This window comes from Schistocerca serialis, chromosome 2 (assembly GCF_023864345.2).
Source record: "Schistocerca serialis cubense isolate TAMUIC-IGC-003099 chromosome 2, iqSchSeri2.2, whole genome shotgun sequence".
Taxonomy (NCBI): Eukaryota; Metazoa; Arthropoda; class Insecta; order Orthoptera; family Acrididae; genus Schistocerca; species Schistocerca serialis.
The window spans coordinates 537,824,522-537,843,307 of NC_064639.1; the positions used below are offsets into that span (position 1 = coordinate 537,824,522).

The 18,786-nt window shown below is 45.9% G+C and overlaps 1 protein-coding gene across 1 annotated transcript in view; it reads left to right on the forward strand.

Moving 5' to 3' along the window:
• Positions 1-18,786, forward strand: part of LOC126456185 (pyruvate kinase PKLR-like) — a 151,393-nt gene that overhangs the window by 48,071 nt on the left and 84,536 nt on the right. The window contains exons 3-4 of the mRNA XM_050091939.1: positions 6,984-7,172; positions 7,224-7,361. Coding sequence (XP_049947896.1) covers positions 6,984-7,172; positions 7,224-7,361 — 327 coding nt within the window. The remainder of the gene's footprint in view (positions 1-6,983; positions 7,173-7,223; positions 7,362-18,786) is intronic.

Consider the following 18,786-nt stretch of genomic DNA (forward strand, 5'->3'; position numbering starts at 1 on the left):
TGTGTTGCATTACTTATTGAACTGCCCTCGTATAATGCTGCTACGGACCGTGCGCTGAACAATTGCCTTTGCTTAGGTTCCTGTGGGCACGTTGCAAGGGTTTTAGTGCCGGTTGATATTACAATAAATCATACAGCATCACGATGGACATATCCGTATGTGGAGGATTCGAGGAGAATGGACTTTGTCAGATTGTATTCATCATCACATGACCCCAAGCACCCACTACAGCGATGAAAAACTCTGGTATAGAGCTGAAGTCGCATGGAATGTCAGCTAAGCTCACTTCGACTGAATGTCCAACTGCGTTAGCGCCATTGCCGCTGCTCGAGGTGACAACCCTGTGTACTAATTTTCTCACCCTGTGTAGCGCTGAATCAGCTACAAACTTAATCATATATTCTTCCTATTACGGAATGTGCTCAAAATGAGCAAAAACCGCTATTTTCAATTGTTCCTGGTTTTAATGATCCACCAGTGGGTTTACGAGAGTGTTTTGATAAGTATGGTAAGTTTGAATGGAAGAATGGAACATTTTTGTTGCGCCTTCATTATTGTAAGCTTGTTTATTTCAAGGATCACATGGAGAATTTCAACGATGTACAACGTACAGTTCATTGTTGACAGCTGTCTAAATTGGTCAGTGTGTCGACTGCGATTGAAAATGTTATTAAACATTTTCATTTGCCGGGTTGAACTGCCACACAAATCGGAACAAAACTGGATGAAGTTCATGCAGGCTCTGCACCATCACTAAAGACCAATTACTTTTAGATTAATGAATTTAAAGGTGGTCAGACAAGCACGGAAGACGAAGCACGCTCCACCCTTCCAACTGATGTCACCACAAAGGGATCCATTGGCAAAATCCATGATATGACACTGCAACACCGCCGAATAAAAATTCGTGAGATTGACGAGACTGTAGACATTTCAGCTGCGTAAAACCCTGGATGGAAAATTGGCTGTGAAGAAGCTGTGTGCGAGGTGGGTCCCGCGAGTGCTCGCATTCGACCAAAAGGGCATCTGCCACAACATTACAACACAATGTCTAGCGATTTTTAGGTGCAATTCGCAGTCTTTTTCCACCGGTTTGTGACTGTTGATGAAATCTGGATTCATGATTACACACCAGACTTAAAACGGAAGTAAAAAAAAAATGGTCAAAGGCTGGTGAAACTTCACCGAAGAAGCAAAAACCATTTTGTTAGCAGGGGAGTTGATGGGCATTCGTACTTTTAGGATTCACGAGGAATAATCTTTACAGATTACTTGGAAAAAGGCAGAATCATGACTGGACCCTATTATGCTCCATTGTTGGATCGTTTGAAGCTTGCGTTTGCTGAAAAAAGACCAAGCTTTGGCATACAAAAAAGTACTCTTTCACAAGATAGTGCACCCTCCCACATATCAACGATAACAATGGCGAAAGGGCATGAACTGGGATTTGAAAGGGTTCCTCATCCACCATATTCACTGGACTTAGGCGCTCGTGACTTCCTCCTGTTCTCTAACTTGAAACTTTGGCTTGCTGGGAAGAAATTTGCGTCAAATGAGGAAGTGATAGTCGCAGTAAACGGTTATTTTGCACAGTCTGTCAGAACCTACTTCCCGATGGGATGAAAAGCTGAAAGATCGCTCTACATAGTGTGTATCCCTCAAAGGAGACTATGTCGAGAGCTAAGGTGAGTTGTTTAAGGAACAAACATTTTCCCTTGCTTTTTTTCATGAGACTTACCAAACCACCCTCGTAGGTGCTGTGGCTCACACCCAACTGCAGCAAATATTTGTGACGCGTAGCTGTTGTACATTGATGGGAAAAAGTAATGGGATATTTCCTAATAATGTATCGGACATCCTTTTGCCCAGCGTAGTGCGCGGACTCAACGAATCGTTAGAAGTCCCAGAAATATTGAGCCATGCTGCCTCTATAGCCGTCTGTAGTTGTGAAAGTGATTCCGGTAAAGAATTTTGCGACCAACTGACGTCTCGATTATCTCTCATAACTGTTAGATGGGATTCACGTCGGGCGATCTGGATGGACAGAACATTCGCTCAAATTGTCCAGAATGTCATTCAAAACAAACACGAATGACTGTGGCGCGATGACATGCCACGTTGCTGTCCATAAAAATTCCATCATTGTTTGGTAACATGAAGTCCATGAACGGCTGCAAATGGTCTCCAAGTAGCGGAACATAACCATTTCCAGTCACTGAGCTGTTCAACTGGACCAGAGGATCCAGTCCATTCCATGTAAACATGGCCCACACCATTATGGAGCCACCATCAGCTTGCACAGTGCCTTGTTGACAATTTGGTTTCATGACTCTGTGGGGTCTGCATATTGTGAGCTCTTAGCAACTGAAATCGAGACTCATCTGACCAGGCCACGGTCTTCCAATCGTCTAAGGTCGAAATGATATCTACATCTACATACATACTCCGCAATCCACCATACGGTGCGTGGCGGAGGGTACCTCGTACCACAACTAGCATCTTCTCTCCCTGTTCCACTCCCAAACAGAACGAGGGAAAAATGACTGCCTATATGCCTCTGTACGAGCCCTAATCTCTCTTATCTTATCTTTGTGGTCTTTCCGCGAAATGTAAGTTCGTGGCAGTAAAATTGTACTGCAATCAGCCTCAAATGCTGGTTCTCTAAATTTTCTCAGTAGCGATTCACGAAAAGAACGCCTCCTTTCCTCTAGAGGCTCCCACCCGAGTTCCTGAAGCATTTCCGTAACACTCGCGTGATGATCAAACCTACCAGTAACAAATCTAGCAGCTCGCCTCTGAATTGCTTCTATGTCCTCCCTCAATCCGACCTGATAGGGATCTCAAACGCTCGAGCAGTACTGAAGAGTAGGTCGTATTAGTGTTTTATAAGCGGTCTCCTTTACAGATGAACCACATCTTCCCAAAATTCTACCAATGAACCGAAGACGACTATCCGCCTTCCCCACAACTGCCATTACATGCTTGTCCCACTTCACATCGCTCTGCAATGTTACGCCCAAATATTTAATCGACGTGACTGTGTCAAGCGCTACACTACTAATGGAGTATTCAAACATTACGGGATTCTTTTTCCTATTCATCTGCATTAATTTACATTTATCTACAGGGTGTTACAAAAAGGGACGGCCAAACTTTCAGGAAACATTCCTCACACACAAAGAAAGAAAATACGTTATGTGGACATGTGTCCAGAAACGCTTACTTTCCATGTTAGAGCTCATTTTATTACTTCTCTTCAAATCACATTAATCATGGAATGGAAACACACAGCAACAGAACGTACCAGCGTGACTTCAAACACTTTGTTACAGGAAATGTTCAAAATGTCCTCCGTTAGCGAGGATACATGCATCCACCCTCAGTCGCATGGAATCCCTGATGCGCTGATGCAGCCCTGGAGAATGGCGTATTGTATGACAGCCGTCCACAATACGAGCACGAAGAGTCTCTACATTTGGTACCGCGGTTGCGTAGACAAGAGCTTTCAAATGCCCCCATAAATGGAAGTCAAGAGGTTTGAGGTCAGGAGAGCGTCGAGGCCATGGAATTGGCCCGCCTCTACCAATCCATCGGTCACCGAATCTGTTGTTGAGAAGCGTACGAACACTTCGACTGAAATGTGCAGGAGCTCCATCGTGCATGAACCACATGTTGTGTCGTACTTGTAAAGGCACATGTTCTAGCAGCACAAGTAGAGTATCCCGTATGAAATCATGATAACGTGCTCCATTGAGCGTAGGTGGAAGAACATGGGGCCCAATCAAGACATCACCAACAATGCCTGCCCAAACGTTCACAGAAAATCTGTGTTGATGACGTGATTGCACGATTGCGTGCAGATTCTCGTCAGCCCACACATGTTGATTGTGAAAATTTACAATTTGATCACGTTGGAATGAAGCCTCATCCGTAAAGAGAACATTTGCACTGAAATGAGGATTGACACATTGTTGGATGAACCATTCGCAGAACTGTACCCGTGGAGGCCCATCAGCTGCTGATAGTGCCTGCACACGCTGTACATGGTACGGAAACAATTGGTTCTCCCGTAGCACTCTCCATACAGTGACGTGGTCAACGTTACCTTGTACAGCAGCAACTTCTCTGGCGCTGACATTAGTGTTATCGTCAATAGCACGAAGAATTGGCTCGTCCATTGCAGGTGTCCCCAGTCGCGAGTCATAGGCTGGAATGTTCCGTGCTCCCTAAGACGCCGATCAATTGCTCCGAACGTCTTCCTGTCGGGACACCTTCGTTCTGGAAATCTGTCTCGATACAAACGTACCGCGCCACGGCTATTGCCCCGTGCTAATCCATACATAAAATGGGCATCTGCCAACTCCGCATTTGTAAACATTGCACTGACTGCAAAACCACGTTCGTGATGAACACTAACCTGTTGATGCTACGTACTGATGTGCTTGATGCTAGTACTGTAGAGCAATGAGTCGCATGTCAACTCAAGCACCGAAGTCAACATTACCTTCCTTCAGTTGTACCAACTGGCGGTGAATCGAGGAAGTACAGTACATACTGACTAAACTGAAATGAGCTCTGACATGGAAATTAAGCGTTTCCGGACACATGTCCAGCACATAACATCTTTTCTTTATTTGTGTGTGAGGAATGTTTCCTGAAAGTTTGGCCGTACCTTTTTGTAACACCCTGTATATTTAGAGTTAGCTGCCATTCTTTACACCAATCACAAATCCTGTCCAAGTCATCTTTTATCGTCCTACAGTCACTCAACGACGACACCTTCCCGTGCACCACAGCATCACCAATAAACAGCCGCACATTTATGTAGATAGAAAACAACAGCGGGCCTACCACAGTTCCCTGGGGCACTCCAGTTGATACCCTCTCCTCAGATCAACACTCACCATCGAGGACAACGTACTGGTCACGAGCCCAGGAGAGGAGCTGCAGGCGATGTCTGCTGTTAGCAAAGGCACTCACGTCGGTCGTCTGCTGCCACAGCCCATTAACGCCAAATGTCGCCGTACTGTCCTAACGGCAACATTCGTCGTACGTCCCACATTCATTTATGCGGTTATTTCATGGAATGTTGCTGTCTGTTAGCACTGACAATTCTATGCAAACGCAGCTGCTCCCGGTCGTTAAGTGAAGGCCGTCGGCCACCGCGTTGTCCGTGGTGAGAGGTAATGCGTGAAATTTGGTACTCTCTGCACACTCTTGACACTGTGGATCTCGGAATATTGTATTACCTTACGATTTCCAAAATGGAATGTCCCATGTGCCTAGCTGCAATTACCATTCCGTGTTCAAAATCTGTTAACTCCCGTCGTGCGGCCGTAATGATGTCAGAAACCTTTTCACATGAATCAGCTGACAAGGAGACGGCACGACCGTGGGGTCGGCGATTTGTCCGAAATTTTGTGTGGTGAAAGAAGACCCCTAACACCTCTCGTGGTTAAAACATTAGGACGCACTACTCGGAAAATCCCGAGAAAAATCGATCCAAAGTTTCTTAGGTGCCGTATGAGTATAAAATGTTAGTCCATTCCCGAGCCGCCGTTTGGCCTACATGGGTAACGCTCGGACCGTTACGCCAGAGGTCTCGGGTTCGATTCCTTCTCCGGTACTTTTTTTTTTCTTCTTCTGTTGCTTGCAGAATTGCAGCGCATTGTTACAGGAGAATCGTGAAATTAATTCCCGGGAAGATTGTATAAAGATTCATTCTATAATTCACCATCAATTATCGTCACCAATATTCCGAGACATGATTCAATATTCCTGGTTTGCCTCAAAATTATCAGAAACTCAAAACATTTTCGTAAATGTTAATGGGGCATGTTTTTGTACAGATTTATTGCAAACGCCCTGTGATTGTAAAAAATCCGTTTTTACATGTTGCGCAAGATGTCGCAAAAATTATTGCTTTGTTTGTTTTTACGATAATTACCACTGCAGTTCTTGGTTATAATTATTATATGTATAAAAATCGAATGTTTCCCAATCGACTTTGTTATTTTGATTAGAATGCCAATGTTTTTTCCTCATATACTTTACAATGAAAAATGGAAAACCCACCGCCATGAATTGTGTTGTTGGACAAAAAGAAAATAATTTTTATTCAATAATGTAACTAATTTGTTAAAGATAATGTAGGCTTGGGAAACTTTCTGAATAATTGGAGGAATAACAAATGAAAATGAAACAGAAGGGAAAAAAAAGAAGCGCCGGAGGAGGAATCGAACCCGAGACCTCTGGCGTAAGAGTACGAGCCCTAAACATCTTTTTTTTTAATATAAAAACCTTTATTAAAAAAACAATTACACATTCCAAATACATACTAAGTTATACATACATGAAGTTATTTAAACAAAACGGTTTGATCATTTCAGTTACGCTGACGTTAAGGAAAGACAACAGAAGATTGTGTTACTGACAAAATTACCAGAAAGAATTAAATTAAACATCAAGAAAAAAATTTTTAAAGACATTCAAACTTCAACCTGAAGAAGTAAAATCAGCACTTCGAATTATGAGCTGCAATCTTTACAGAAGCATAATTAGTTCTTTATGATGGATATCAGCAAGTTGGTGGGACAATTTTAAATGTAAAGCAGTTTAATAATCATATTAGACAATTTCTGAAATACTTGAGAATGTCGGAAAGGAGATATATAATAAAGTTGACTAGCCTTCTAGGACACACGGCGGCTCGTCAATGCACTAACATTTTGTACTCATATGACACCTAAGAAACTTTGGATCGATTTTTCCCGGGTTTTCCGGGTAGTGCGTCCTAATATTTTAACCACGTGGGGTGTTAGGGGTCCACTTTGACCACACAAAATTTCGGACAAATCCCCGACCCCACGGTCGTGCCATCTCCTTGTGAGTACAAATGACAGCTCCGCCAGTGCACCGCCCTTTCCTACCTTGTACACGCTCAACTACCGCCGTCTGTATACGTGCATATCACTACGTCACAGCTTCTGTCGCCTCAGTGTATCTCACGACAGCTGTTGTACCTCGAGACACGCCGTGCGGTGTGTGACAGCTGGGCATTGGGCGCGCAGGTGGGCTACAACTACGTGCTGTGCCGCGTCGAGATGGGCGGCGTGCTGGGCCCAGGTCGGCCCATCTCGCTGCCCGACGCGACGATGGGGGCGGCGGCGGAGGTGGAGGGCGAAGACGGCAGCCTGTCGGAGGTGGACCGCGCCGCGCTGCAGGTGGCGGTCCAGCTGGGCGTGCACATCGTGTTCGTGTCGCGCGCGCGCTGCGCCAGCGACGTGCAGGAGGTGCGCAAGGCGCTACTGCCCGCGCGCCCCACGCACATCTTCGTATTCGCCAAGATAGAGGACCGCCAGGTGCGCACCAGCTACACTACTGCAGCTATAGGTTCAATTCTTTTATCTTCGCGGTTCGCGCATGCCCGCCCAGATGCGGGAGATTGCTGCGTTGCCAGTTGTACGCGCCAAGAGAAGCAGCGCCATTGTATAGTTCGCAAATTTACGTTTAGGGGGGAGTGAGCAGTTTATGAAGTAAAGTCACCAGGGCCTCATTAACCCTTTCGCTGCTACAGAGACGTACTCCCCGCATTCCGTGATGTGCGCGATTTTCTCATCACTGCACTGCTCGCCTGTGCAGACACATGGTGTTTCGACTGCTTTGACACACTTTATCTTTCGATTTCACAAAAACTATTTGGCCCAAAAATTCGATTTTTACACATCTTCTTGACTGATACTTTCCCCCCATAAATGACTTAATTTTGTTTCGATGTTCAACGCAGTTATTGTGCAGCATTAGATGTAGTAAACCATTGCACGAAATTTTGAAGAGTTTGCAGAGGTAAAAGTCCACAGCATATACTTTCCGTATGGTCGATTTTAGTTGCCACTAGAAATTTCAAAAAATTACATTCAAACGAATAAAATTCATGAAGTAAGACACTTCGATATTGTTTTTATAATAAAGAAAATATCAAACACCAATCAAGGTTTGAATTCAGAACCTTTCACTTAGCAGCCATACACTTTAACCATTACGCTAATGCAGCTCGTCTGTGAATATATTCCCCGAAGGACTTTAAAATGTCACGCAAAATAGCGACAAACACTGTTGGTATGATTATGAATTACTCATGTTTCGTCGAAGTACAATAGGAAATAAACAATTACCGCTGTTCTTTATTGCGAAAAAGCAGTTAGTGAGAATGATACAAACACATTTCCCTGCTATCGCCTGAATTAGGACGCTTATTGCTTGTTTGGTTTAATTAATTAATAGAACATGAAGCAACTGGTATAAAGAATGCTTTTTCCAAACACTGCATAAAAGAAAGTCTGCTATCAAGACATTGCTTTTGTTCAATTACTTTATTTATGACTGGACGTTTCTCAAACTGAAGACACTCGTCCGTGCTCTGCACTGCAGTCGAGCTCTGCCAATGTTGTTCTCTGTTCATTGGCTGACTGTGTCTTGTGACGTCAGATGCGCAGAACGAACCTAAACTCGGCCGTCGTCATAAATGACGCGCACTTTAGTAAAAAGGCTACTTTACTCCGATGCAAACGCATGCGAACGAGGGTTACCTCTGTTGTAAACGGTAGGCGAGTGCAAGCAAACAGCATTCGGCCATATTGAGGTAGCATTCGCAGATGCTCGCTCGTGTTCCACTGGTTGTCGTCATTCAGTGAACCATCAAAGGAAGATCGCGTGCTCCTTGCTTGTGGACTCACAGCTAACGGAGCATTCATCTTCTGTTTTGCACATGAACTACTATTGTTACTGAATGTGAGTGGTCAGTAGAGAATGTAATGTTGCTCATAGAAGGCCGCGCGGAGTGGCCGCGCGGTTATAGGCACCATGTCACGAATTGCACGGCCCCTCCCGCCGGAGGTACGAGTCCTCCCTCGCGCATGGGTGTGTGTGTTGTCCGTAGCGTAAGTTAGTTTAAGTAGTGTGTAAGTCTAGGGACCGATTACCTCAGCAGTTTGGTCACTTAGGAATTCACACACATTCGGTCTGGAACCGCGCGACCTCTACGGTCGCAGGTTCGAATCCTGCCTCGCGCATGGATGTGTGTGATGTCCTTAGGTTAGTTAGGTTTAAGTAGTTCTAAGTTCTAGGGGACTGATGACCTCAGATGTTAGGTCCCATAGTGCTCAGACCCATTTCAACCAAATTCACACACATTTGAACATTTTTTTGCTAATAGAAGATTATAAACATATCGGATCACCCTCTGGAGATATCATGGTACTACCATGAAACGCCACCTCGAGCCTCAGTTCAATGAGGAAGAGAGTCCGCAAGGTTCTGTAGCTGTGCAACATCCAGCTGAGGCCAATCATTTGTGATTAATTTTTCTGTGGAGCTACCGAACTGCGAGGATGTTGACTGATATGCTCGATGTTCGAAATAAAAGGTACGGAACAACACTATGGGTATAACTTGTAAGGTAACATGGGATAATATGGAGCTCTTTCAAGTAGTTCGTAATTTAAATTTAAACCACAGCAGCAGAGATAATGTGTTGGGCAAAATAGACCGGAAAATACTTGTTTTGTTTTTTGATGGGCGTTGTAGTTCCGTTGTATAGTGTTTTGGTTTTCTTTTAATTGCAACGAATTATAGAAGTGTGGTGATAAATGTGTAGAATTATATAATGTATTTAGATTTAAGTATTTTAATCTTATAAAAAAATTGTAAACGAATTGTGGCCATGTTCAGGGATTATTTTGACTAATGTAGTGTCACGTGACCTGACTCAGGACTGTGGATATGAGTGGGAAAATCGGGTCTTTTGTCGTTGGTCCGTTGTGGTGGTAAGTTGGGAGCGGCAAAGTGTCGCGAGTGTAAGCGTGGATGCCAGTGTATGCGAAGGAACAACGTGAAAGTGTGTGGGTGTGAGACAAACAGTGTACGAATTGCACCGATTATTATTTGTACAGATCGGATTTATTTGTGAACTTAAAAATGCATGGCCACAAAGTTAAAGTGTTTCTTTTGAATAAATAAGTTTCAATCTGAACGTGTATAGTTCAATTCACTGCTGTTCAAAAGCTAGCCAATATATGATTCAATAGTAGGGGCGCAAATGCAACCGTTCACTACCAACCCCCTCTGCAGAGGAGCCACGTGAAAAATAGGTAGTGAACGAGCCCGAGTACAGTTGCAAACTGACGTCTTTATTTAAAAGTAATCACCAGAGGCTTGAGCACTACTGCCCACCGTTTCATGAGCCGAGGGATCCCCTGTTCCCACAGGTCCTGTGGCTGTGACAGGAGCTAGTCCTCCGCTATGTCCTTCAGGTCGCCATCCGAGTTGAAGCGCTTCCTTCTGAGATTTTTTTTAGAGGACCAAACACATGAAAGTCACAGGGCGAAAAGTCTGGGCTGTGGGGCGGGTGCTGAAGCTGTTCCCAGTTGCACATGGCCATTATATTTTGTGTGACCTCGGAGACGTGCGATCGACCGTTTTCGTGGAGCAGATGTTCTCCCTTCGTGAGCAGCCCAGACTGTTAGCTCTTGATGGACTCATGTAGGCTATGGAGTGTCTCTCAGTACGCGTCACTGGGTCTTTTTCGTACACGAGGAATTCGATCTGTATGGGAGGGACCTCGGAAGTCGGAAAAGACGATGAGCATCAACTTGCCTGCTGAGGGCACAGCTTTGCATTTTTTTTAGGGAGAGGTGACGACGCATGATTCCACTGCATGCTGTCCTGAAATGTCTCTGGCTTCCAGTGATGGCACTGGCTCCTGTCACCGGTGACGAGACGCTCTAGGAAAGCAGGGTGTTCATGAAACTGGACAGGTGTTGAAGTGTTAGCCCCATACGCAGATTCTTTTGAGGTTCTCAGAGCTTAACTTCGGAACCCACTGCACGCACATCTTCCGGTAACCCAGCATGTCCTGCACATTTGTCCACACTTTTCCCACAATGGCCCCCACCATCACTGCCTACATTCATATTGTGATACGCCGATGACTTCTCACGAGGTAGCTCACCTTGCTGATGTCTTCGGCCGTGATTACCTTGTTTGTTTGGGTTGGTCTCGGATCATCACTCAAATACTCGCGGCCTTCACGACAATAGGCGTTTCAATTTCTCAATGACTTATTGAACGTACTGTCTCCCACATATACGGCCGCCATCCGGCGATGAATATCGGCCGGTTTAGCCCCTTCTGTTATGTATGAGGCGGAACTATGAGCCCCATGGATATAGGGTGACCCGGCTGAGTCACGCAATTTGACTCTTAGTCTGACCACGAGGGGTGGCCATTAATTGCACACGTTGGTCACGTAGGCTGACGTGAGGATCAATGAACTATACTTGAAGGGATGTATCTGGAACATCTTAGGTGATTAGAAAGTTAATAGACAGGAATACAATTAAATACTTAACTTTAATTCAGCATCAGCGGTGAACGTCGATCTTGACTTTGTCCAATCATATTTACAAGTGCAGTTATAGACTGAAATGCGAATACTTCTTTACAATTTTGATTTCTTCACACATGTAGATCAATTGTTAATGGATAAACTGTATGTGGCGTTTGGCTAGGTCGTAGCTACTGACTTAGCTGATGGCTATGCTAACTAGTGTCTCTGCAAATGAGATCTCTGAAGCTATAACATGTTAACCATTCCTATTAAAGTCGGCTGTAGTACTGGGCAATGCGCTAGCTTGTCTCTTAAGACCAACAGGGTGGCGGCGCTCGCTCTGCTAGCGTCGACAGTGGCGACTCGCGGGTCCGATGTGTAGTGACGGACCGCGACCGATTTGAAGCCTACAACCTACCAAGTGTGGTGCCTTGCGGTGACAGCACATCTTCCATAGTCAAATATCTGATACCACATCGCTGCCTCCGAGTCGTCGAATTGTGCAATGTGAACGCCATGATATCTTCACACGTAGTGCTGCATCATATGGACGGAACACAAAACTGCCTGCTTCTTTCCCGAGTCATGTACCCGCGCATGCGCAGAACTACGCCGGAGACTACATTCGCATTACTAGATGTCTCACTACTTTGGGATATGCGAATTTCAACCACTTTAGTTGCTATGATGTTTCACATCTTTTCATTTGAACACTTCTCATACATTTGATTCGCTGTTCCACTTAGTTACCCGCATTTCCTATGAAACAGATACTGGGCAATTTAGAATGCCAGTGGAGGTGTGAAAGAGTGCCTGAGTGTTCATCAAATCAGGTACGTATCCGTACAGCCGTATGAACCTGGCTGTAGTCATCTTGGAAGATAGGAGTGTCCAGAGTGTACTCGTCATGAATATTCAGAAGAAAATGCAACACTTACTCATGGAGAATGCTGAAATAAACATCCAGGTGCATATTTACGATAACCTGAAAGAGTGGACCCAAGTCACAGTACGAAGAACGCCCTCAAAACACTACAGAACTAAATGCAGTCTGAACCATATTATGGGTTAAAGGTTTCATTGGACTGTTGGTCCACTCGACACCTTGAAAAGAGACAAAATCGCGACTTGTAGGGTGGCTCTGTACGGCCCCAGTCAAATACTCTCCAGGCTCTGTGCTGTGTGCCCCACCAAAAACTCGCAGTTTTGTATATCACTGTGAAGAATGGCCTTTTTGGAGGTGTCTGGCTCCAAATATCCATTGTGTGCAGTTTCCTTCACAATGTTCACTTGTAAAGTGGCTGAAATGGACCTGCATTCAGTGATATCACCAGTTCACGTCGGCATTGAAACCTGTTGTCATTGACTCGTCTCTTCTCCCTGTCTATTAGGCTCTTTTTATGATTGCTGTTCTTACACTGTGTTACTTGGTTGCGACTGGTCCATCATTCCTTGTAGACGCTTTGGACAGTCCGTGTTGAGGCATCAACAATTTGGGCAACTTTCACGATGTCTCATGGGCCCATTAAAACACAGGAGCCGCTTTCTGTCACTCCATCAGATTTCGTGGTCAACCCAGCTATGTATCGTATTGTATTGTACGGAACTGGGGATCTAGAAACGACAGAGAGGTTTCGTCCCCGCCGCTTCCCTCTGTGGTACACAATCCCATAACATGCTACAGCAGTACACTCACCCCCCTGCCGCTCCACACCGAACCCAGGGTTATTGTGCTGTTCGGCCCCCCAAGTGGACTCCCCCCCCCGTCCACCCCGCCCCCCTCCCTCGCCCCCTGGGAACGTCTCACACCAGACGAGTGTAACCCCAATGTTTGCGTGGTAGAGTAATTATGGTGTATGCATACACGAGTAAGTGTTTGCGCAGCAATCGCCTACATGGTGTAACTGAGGCGGTATAAGGGGAACCAGCCCGCATTCGCCAAGACAGATGGAAAATCGCCTTAAAAACCATCCAGAGACTGGCCGGCACACCAGACCTCGACACTAATCCTCCAGGCGGGTTCTTGCTGGGGACTGGCACGCCTCCCCCCCCCTCCCCCCTCCCCCGCCCCCCCCCCCCCCCTGGAAAGCAGTGCTTTAGACTACACAGTTAACTGGGGTGGGCAACAACCCTTCTTACTGGGTTGGGATTGTTTTGGGGGAGGAGACCAGACAGCGAGGTCATCGGTCTCATCGGATTAGGGAAGGATGGGGAAGGAAGTTGGCCGTGGCTTTTGAAAGGAACCATCGTAGCATTTGTCTGGAGAGATTTAGGGAAATAACGGGAAACCTAAATCAGGATGGGTGGACGCGAGATTGAACCGTCGTCCTCCCGAATGCGAGTCCAATGTGCTAACCACTGCGCCACTTCGCTCGGTCCATCTTACTGAGCTGATTCCTTAAAACCGATTGGTACACACTGTGGTCAATACAACGCCTTATAAACAAATCTTGAAAATTAATATGCAAATCGCACCACGCTAGGCACCAAATGTACACTGACTGACATTTGCTAAGAACAACCGCCAGTTTCTATGGAACAACCAACAACTGCTATGGAACACCTGACAAATGATAGTGAAATTAAATGATGAGGGTGAGACGTGTTAACTGCAGTGAAGCCTGTGCACGAACGTTCTCTATGCATTCGACAATTCATGCAGTACAGTGTCTGATGTAGGTTGTTGTGGAACCGATTAGTGTGACGTACGGTGTGGTACGGCAACATGTTTGCAATACACCATTTGAGTGCTTACGATCTTAGACGAGAAGCTGGACGCCTCGAAGATGGTCAAAGTATCACTTCGGTGGCCACATTAATGGGTGTGTCCAAAAGTGTCATCTCACGATTAGAAAAGGTCGGTGGAAACTGGAAATGCCATGTGGAAGACGGACTACCACAACGCAAGAGAATCGATACGTAGACCCAGTGACGAAAAGGAACAAACATCTCACTCCTAGCCAGATCGCTGGCGGAACCATTATATGGCGAAAAAATCAGGTTGGTTTGCAGGTTCGGAAGCCTGTTTATGCATCCCACTTCAGCCAAGCCGTTGTCGAGAAAGAGTTCGTTGGCGTAGGCAGCACTTTGGTTGGGGTCCTGCAACACTGCTCCAAAATGATGTTCATCTACGAATCCCGTTTCACTGTGGCCACCAGTTAGTGTGGAGGGAGAGGGGAACACGTTACACACCACAGAATTCTCATGAACGTTATCGGTAAGGCCTACGTGTTATGTTGTGGGCGTGTATTATGCACAATGATCGAACACTACTGCTTATCTTCGCATGTGATACTGTTGCAGCACAACGGTATTGCAGGGAGATCGTTCTGGATCATGTCCGCCTGTTTAGCGGTGCGGTAGGTCCCCAATTTTTTTCTGGAATACGTGTCCTGTCCACACTCACAGGACCTCTGAGGAGTGGACACACTGAAACAAAAGTTAGGAATATTGGTCTATAATTTTGCGGGTCCGTTCTTTTACCTTTCTTGTATACTGGAGTCACCTGCGCTTTTGTATACATACTTCGGGAGCTCAAATGGGGATCTCCGGAGGGAAGGCGATGTTTTTTTCGTGAAACACTATTGAGAAAATTTAGAGGGCCGGTATTTGAAGCTGAATACCGAGCGATTCTACTGCCGCCGGCATACAACGCGCGTAACGGCCACGAAGATTAGACACGAGAAATTAGGGCTCATACGGAGGCGTACAGACAATCGTTTTCCCCTCGCTCTATTTCCGAGTTAAACAGGAGGGGAAATGTCGAGCAGTGGTACAGGGTACCCTCCGCCACGCACCGTACGATGGTTTGCGGAGTATCTATGTAGATATAGATGTAGATGTAGAACTGAAGATCCTAGATCCTGAATGTACGGGAAGGCCTGTATATTCCCCAGACCTAAAACCTATAGAGCATACCTGGGATGCTCTAGGCAGACGTGTTACCCACCGAATATCCCCTTCTCGAACCGTGCAAGAACTGAAAACCGCTTTAAGAAGGGAGTGGGACAATATCCCCCAAGGACTTCTCAACAGTTTGGTAGCCAGCATGAATAACAGGTGCAAAATGTGCACCAGTGCCCGCGGAGAGCGTATTCCCTACTGAGAGTCGGCCTTTATACTGGGAGTCTGACCGATGCCAAACATGGGCGTTATTTCTGTCTGTTATCCTGTTTTCCTATGTGGCGAAATTTTTCATCATAAATATACCACTACTACGCATGTAGTATATTTCATGTCGTGCTTCACTGCCTGTGATTATTAAGGTCCAACAGTTTCGCTTTTCCTTAGCAATTGTCAAGCAGAGTAGTAAAAGAAATTAACTGAAGGATTAAAAATGGAAGCATTTATATTTATTATAATATCATCAATACAAATACAAAATACAGGACTGATTTGATTGGGCGTAGACACGACTAAGTAATGCTGAGAAAGTTGTAGACCGAGGTGAATGAATTATCTCATCTCATGGTCAACGGAATCGGTTTTGCATGAAGGTATGTGCGACAGATGGGAAGTCGGCACGATGCGTTAGTCTCACCTCGTTGTTTGGCGTCTGTTTAACGGCCGACTGCTTTCATCTGCTGCAGCTTTAAGGGCGGCTTAAATCATTCCTTCTTCCATGGTGGCTGACGTAATCCCTTAGGTGCAGAGCCCTTAGGTAGTGTTTCTGTGCTTGCGGTTACGGTGGTTACTGCCGGCAGTGACTAACTTGCGGAGGCGGTATTTATGTAACATTCAGAGGCAACGTCAGACAAGGAGATCCAGTGAATATGTTACAGAGTGACGATAAACTTCGGAATGAATGCAGGAATCTGACTCGAAGTCTGAAGGCTATGAGTCAACAACATGTTGTCATGCCCCCAGAAGGCAAACTTACTGATCTTCCGATACCTCTGACTGCCTGCTCACCATCTCTTCAATGTCTCTTGACTGTCTTCTCCACCACTCTTTGACTGGACGGTTGTCTACCTGACTGACTAGCTACTGACTCTCTGCTCTGTTTGCTCTCTGTTCACATTGCTCACTGACTGACCGATTGATCCTCTGCCTGACTAACAATCTACTGTTCGACTATCCATTGACCGACCGATCATCGAATTGTCCGCTCACATCTCTCATTTACTGCTCAGTTTCTCTTCGCTACATCTGCTTGTCATTTTTTTCCATGGTCTCCCTCAATCTGCCTTCAGGTCACTAAATTTTCTATTGCCTCATTTCTGTCATTGGTGTGCTCGATTTGCAATCCACCCAATGACTGATAAACACTGCATAACTGCGCCTCCCAGATTTTATGAAGGGTGAAAATTTCAGGTCGTACTGTGCCTGGCATACAACGTGGGAACTCCCGTCTCGTTCTCAAGCTGTTCCCCGTTGTAGCAGTTCCCAATGTTGGCTGCAGTCTCCCTAGCGAACTGCACAATGCTAGAGTTTAACGTGGGACACTGGTGCAATGTGAGGTGAACAGGAACTGTTAACTACCTGCCATCCCCCGTGCTGGGCAAATATTAGGGATGACAATTTTTTCCAACCCCAAGATTCTAACTGCCTAAGTGCCATCGCACAAATGTACGTTCGCGATCTCGGCTGCAGTTGCGGCCAGCTGATCCAGTGAATCACCGCTATTCGATTTGCAAGGAGTCCAATGGGAGTCTTCACACGGGAGGCGCTTGCCACCCGTTGTGTGTCAGTGTCCGACGCTGGGGCAGTAATTTGAGATATCGAGTCACACACACTGTGAGATTCACTAGTGCCCGAGAGCCCTTATTGATTCCTTGAGAGACAATAGGACAGTCACCTAATCAAAATGGACAATAAGTGATGGGCGAACAGTGACAGCAACGATGTGCAGTTAGAGGTAAGACGTAACTGTCCTCGGTAGCGACTCATCACGGTCGTTGAGAGAAATTTCGTCTACTACAGTACTGTGGGTAAATGCTGAGAGAAGACTCACTTGAGGTGTCGATACCTGCAAATGTCCGAGGTGCTGTTGCTGATGCGACTAAGCCCTTGAGCAGACAGCACAGCCTTTACCCCTAAAGTTATCTGTTCTCTATCATCGATCTTCTTCACGAGAAATCTTGTTCTCCTGAATTTGGTAAGGCTTGGTCCAGCGAGATTTTTTTTCAGACATTGAATGTCTAGCCGGCAGCTGTGGCCGAGCGGTTCTAGGCTCTTCAGTCCGGAAGCATGCTGCTGCTACAGTCGCAGGTTCGAATCCTGCCTCGGGCATGGATGTGTGTGATGTCCTTAGGCTAGTTAGGTTTAAGTAGTTCTAAGTCTAGGGAACTGATGACCTCAGACATTAAGTCCCATAGTGCTTAGAGCTATTGAATGTCCGTTGCTAACGTCTTTGGCAGTCCATTCTCCTGTCGATCTGAAACACAGAAAGTAAATCGCAAGAGAAAGTCAGAAGAACATATTATTCTGGCAACAGCTGTGGTCACCTGGTGCCGTTGTGGGCCCTGTAGCCTAGCACCCAATTTGCAGATGAGTCGATTCCGTGACGTCCTTTATTTGTCGTAGAACTCATCGGCCGATCGACTAAACCACTCACAGAGTAAGGTATACCGGCTACCAGTTGAGGTTTCACCGTGGGAAAATCCCGAGGTAGGTGCAAGCGAGTTTGACAGCTCTATTTTATATCCACTGTAGGTGACCGCTGTGCATCGGCCGCGTTTCCCCATACAACAACTATGTATTCCAGAATTAGGCGCAGCAGCATCTTGAACAGTATATACTAAGGTATTAATGGTGTGTGGACGTCGGACTTAGTAACTGGCAGTGATGACAAAGTATACCTTCGCTTTCTCCCACTGTTCTGGGACTTGTTGGTGCTATGTCAGGCACCCATCGGGATTGACATCAAGGTACTTGCCCGCGCTTCCCAAAAGTGTAGCCCCTCGCAGGATGCTTATCTGCCCCAAGTCGACAGGGACTGGACATCTTGCTACGATGAGTGTTTGGCTCTTCGCTGCAATGAAGATCAGCCTACATTTTACTGCTCATGTCGACAGGTCATCGCAGGTGGATTGGAGTCTCCATTGCCTAAGATGGACGCTCCTGCTGCGCGTAAATAAAACTGAATGGCCCATGTGCAGCACAAGCTGGACACATGGACACATTGGCAGGTCCACCTGCATAGACTATAGAGAGCATTTAGCAGCAGAACAAGCGCCGAACCTTACGGGCAGCAGCTAACATTGTTCTCCACACAATCGCTTGTATGAGAGTAGCTGTCATTCACAGGCGATGGAAATGTGAGGTGCACCTACATCTACACATAATACTATCCAAATTACAGTACTGTGAGAGTAGGGGGACTAGGCCGCCGTCACCCCAAGTACCGCTATCCAATATGGCGGTGGTGACGTCAACCAAGATGGCGGCCATGACGTCAT